Here is a 4,199-nt window from a genome sequence, read left to right on the forward strand (position 1 = left end):
ACATCCTATATTACAATTACTCACATATCAACATTTAAACACATTCTAATTATCATAACAATCCATAACATCATATATACAATAAACAAAAAGTATCCAAAGTATCAAACATAACAAAAGTATCCATAACACCATAACAATTACTCCCAAGTATCAAACAATCCATAACATCATCCAAACATAACATCCATTTATAATAAAGTATCAAAATGACAAGAAACAAAAAGTATCACCGTCCACGGCATCGACCTTGGATAATACTTTCTGCATCACTTTCTTCTTCATCGTAGTTTTTTTTCTTTTCCTACATAAGAAAACAAAAATATTATAACTTTATTTTGTACAAGTATAAAATGTAAAAACTTACTTCTTAGCCATCCTTGGTTTCATCAACCCTGTTCAAAATAAAAGTACAATATTAATCAATAAAAAATAAAATATTTATAAATTAAAAAAATTAAAGCAATACTAATTATGAAAAAAAATTAATTAATACACAACTAAGCTACGAAGAATCGTCGTCGCCACCGTCATCATCGGCATTACCGTCTTCACCGGGAACAAGAGGAAGCTGACTCGGAGCGGACCCTAACTCGGAGCGGACCCTTCATAAACAAAACATACACCAGACAAAGTGAGTATAAAAAGGCTAAAATAATTTTGATGCAACCAAAATATAATCTTTTGACATGTGAAAGAAAGTAGCTTTAGAGAGATATCTGTGCTGGAAATTGTGTTCTTTCATCACCATCAGTCCATGCATATGAGTTGATGTTTATCTGGCCACGGCTTGTGGCCTCAAAGATGCCATGTAGTGGAGTTAAGGGAAGGATAGTAATGGCCATTGCTCCGGCAGGCCATTAATTGATCTATTTAACTACAGTGATAGAAAATTACATGGCATTTTTTTTTACAAAAAAAAAAGATAATGTCATGTAATTCCGATCACTGTAGTTAAATAGAAAAAGGTAGTAATCATTCTTCAATATTTTTGACATAGTTGAAGTGAGGTGAAGGTAAACCTGCCAAAGACCAAAATTGCAAAGACTTTTAAGGAAAACCATCAAATTTATATACAGCAATGCCGACCATCAAATTTATATACAACAGTTATATAAGTCTTTCTGAAAGATGAAACCATGGACACTATGGCAACCTTGTATCACCAATCTATGTTCCTCATGAATGCTCTTACCATTTCTTTTGTAATTTTCAATACATTCAAATTAAACTAAGAATAGCCAACATTTTGTGTCAAGAAATAGTACCGATGGATGAAAGTAAATTTAAGAAGAAAATGTAGTATTGATCATCCTTAATAGCAAAATCCTAGATAGTGCATTACTATCTTAACATCTTCACGCTAACTATATGCATTGTTTTTTAAAATCTCAACAATTTAATTCATAAACTAAAACAAGAATCATCATGACAACACAAAATTCTAGAAACTCTCCTTATCTAACCATTCACTCTTCATATTACTAAAGATATCTTCATTATTATCTAACCATTCACTCTTCATATTACTTATCGCCACCAATGACTCCCAGAGGCGTTTATCATGTTCTGACAAAATGCGCTAAGTTCAATTTGTAAACACACACGTTAATGTCGCAGAATTTGCCTTCCTTCTGGTTCTGAACGGCCCTCATGGCGATGACTCGAGCAACTATGGCAGCTTTGTTTGCGGCTGAGACGGTCTTTCTAACTTGCTCCTCCATTTGAGGAATTTTAGCTGCATCTTCTGCAAGTTTCCTTGCAGCCTAAACCAATGAAGATGATTCAATTCGATAAGAATAAATTAATGTGCTTCTTTTTTCCCCCCTTTTGTCTATCCATGATGGATCGAGATGCATACCTCAACATCTCGTTTGATTGCAGGATCTGAAGCTTGGAGCCTGTTCCTTAAAGTGCCATTGTCCCACTCACCAGATCTCGCCTCACCGTTCCAAAATGTGTAGGTTCCGAAGCCCTGCCTCCTGCCCTCATGCCATGAGCCCTCGTAGCGGTGGCCATTGGCAAATTTGTAAACCCCAAATCCGTGGATTTTGTCGCCGAAGTATTCGCCGCTGTACTCATCACCATTCCTGCAAGGCACCAGTTCAATCACCTGATTGTGGGTGGAGAATATAAGTTCATGATCGTTCTCCAATCATGGATAATGGAATTCGATGAAACATGTACTAGACAAGTATAAAAGGCCAAGAATAACTCGTGAGAACCAGTATGAAAGGCAAAAATTGTGTTCGATAAAGAGGGCAAACCAAATTAAAAGACCTAACAGAACTCATTCATCGGGCACAGGTGACAAGCTGAAGCCAGGTCCTCAAAAGCATTTAAGATCGAATTCGACAGCGCTGAGGCAAACAAAAAAAAAACATTTGGACCTTTGTTTTTTTAATAGGAGCAGCAAAAGTAGGGTTCTATCCGTCACTATTAATCCAGTAGCAGAATGGAGGGAGGAACATCAAGTCCATGACTAGCTTATCAAAGAGATTAATTTGTCACCTGAACCGATATCGGCCAAGGCCATGCATGACACCGCCCTTGAACTCGCCCGCGTAGAAACTATCGTTAGAGCAGCTTTGCACGCCGCATCCATGGCTCTGGCCACCAACCCACTCTCCGGAATAGCTGTCCCCCTCGTAGAACCGGTACGTCCCGAAGCCGTGCCGCATCCCCTGCCGGTACTGCCCGAGGTACTGGCTCCCACGCGCCCAGCTCTCGATCCCGTCGCCCGTTGCAGTCGCCGGATAGATCGGAGAGGAAGAAATCGCGCCGCAGAAGCCTCAGAGAGGAAGAAATTGCGCCGCAGAAGAGAGAAATTGCAGAGGAAGAAGAAAGGGGATCGGCCCGCACGTGATAAAATTAGGTCATTTGGCGACGAATCCAAATTCATCGCCAAATTCGTCGCTATTTGGCGACGAAACTAGGATTCGTCGCCAATTGGCGACGAATTAATATATTCGTCGCCAATTTGGCGATGAAAACACTCTTTCATCGCCAAATAGCGACGAATTTGGCGACGAATTTGGATTCGTCGCCAAATGACCTAATTTTATCACATGCGGGCCGACCCCACCACTTAAGTTAGCCAAATTTACGACGAATCAAAGGTTCGTCGCCAACTTTGCGACGAATCAAAGGTTTCGCCAATTTGGCCAATTTGGCGATTGGCCGAATTCTGGTTTTCGTCGCCGCGACGAATTCTAGTTTCGTCGCCAAATTGGCGACGAAACAACACTTTCGTCGTCAAATAGCGACGAATTTGGTGACAAATTAGGTTTCGTCGCCCTTTAAAATTTTCACCCCACCACTTAAATTAGCCAAATTTACGACGAATATATTAATCGGTCGCTAAATTTGGCGACGAAAATAAAATTCGTCGCCAAATTTACGACGAATATATTAATCGGTCGCTAAATTTGGCGACGAAAATAAAATTCGTCCCTAAATTTATGACGAATATATTAATCGATCGCTAAATTTGGCGATGAAATAGGGATTCATCTCCAATTGGCGACGAATTGGGCGACAAAATTATTTCCATCGCAATTTGGCAATGAAAAAATATTCGTCGCAGATTTTGTTGCCAATTGGCGACGAAACTAGTTTTCGTCGCAAAGTTTGTCCCTAATTTGCGACGAAAATATTTCATCGTAAAAATTCGTTGCTAATCCCCTATATTTTCGTCGCAAAAATTCGTTGCTAATCCCCTATATTTTTGTAGTGAATATTCTTGTATACAAAGTAAGGCTTAAATTAATCAAAGGATTATGACCACCGACTCAAGAAATAATTTTGAAGAACAAAAGGAGCTAGAGGTGAATGTTTGGATTGCATTGATGTTATCTACCCAAATTGAAGGGGAGTTTTTCTATCTTACGCTTTTATCTTCATTGTTAATACCATCTTTTATTTTTCTTTTTCATTTTCAGTTTTATATCATTAGCATTGTTCTATTTTCATGAGCATGTTGGTTTGAAATAAAATCTTGAAGTTCACTTCATGCATGGTTTGGTTTAAGGAATAAATGTATCCCCCTAGAAAGTCTTTACATCATTTTAGAGGCCTTTGAAAGTGAGTTAAATTTGATTGATTATTCTTGAAATTAAGTTCATGGATGAACACTTTTGAACGCTTGAATGATCCTTAGTAATGCAGTCTAGAGTGATGAAATTAAGATAGTATAAATT

General features: G+C 38.4%; 1 protein-coding gene across 1 annotated transcript in view; it reads right to left on the bottom strand.

Annotated features, from left to right (window-relative positions):
- Positions 1-1,534: 1,534 nt before the first annotated feature.
- The window catches only part of LOC141831080 (uncharacterized), a 4,601-nt gene continuing 1,936 nt past the window's right edge, over positions 1,535-4,199 (bottom strand). Inside the window, exons 3-5 of the mRNA XM_074718517.1 lie at positions 2,512-2,791; positions 1,862-2,090; positions 1,535-1,766 (exon numbers count right to left, since the gene is read on the bottom strand). Coding sequence (XP_074574618.1) covers positions 1,563-1,766; positions 1,862-2,090; positions 2,512-2,791 — 713 coding nt within the window. The 3' untranslated portion in view covers positions 1,535-1,562. The remainder of the gene's footprint in view (positions 1,767-1,861; positions 2,091-2,511; positions 2,792-4,199) is intronic.

Source organism: Curcuma longa, chromosome 6 (assembly GCF_044706935.1).
Source record: "Curcuma longa cultivar G26 ecotype Majalengka, Jawa Barat chromosome 6, ITB_CL_G26_1.1, whole genome shotgun sequence".
In the NCBI taxonomy this organism is placed as follows: domain Eukaryota; kingdom Viridiplantae; phylum Streptophyta; class Magnoliopsida; order Zingiberales; family Zingiberaceae; genus Curcuma; species Curcuma longa.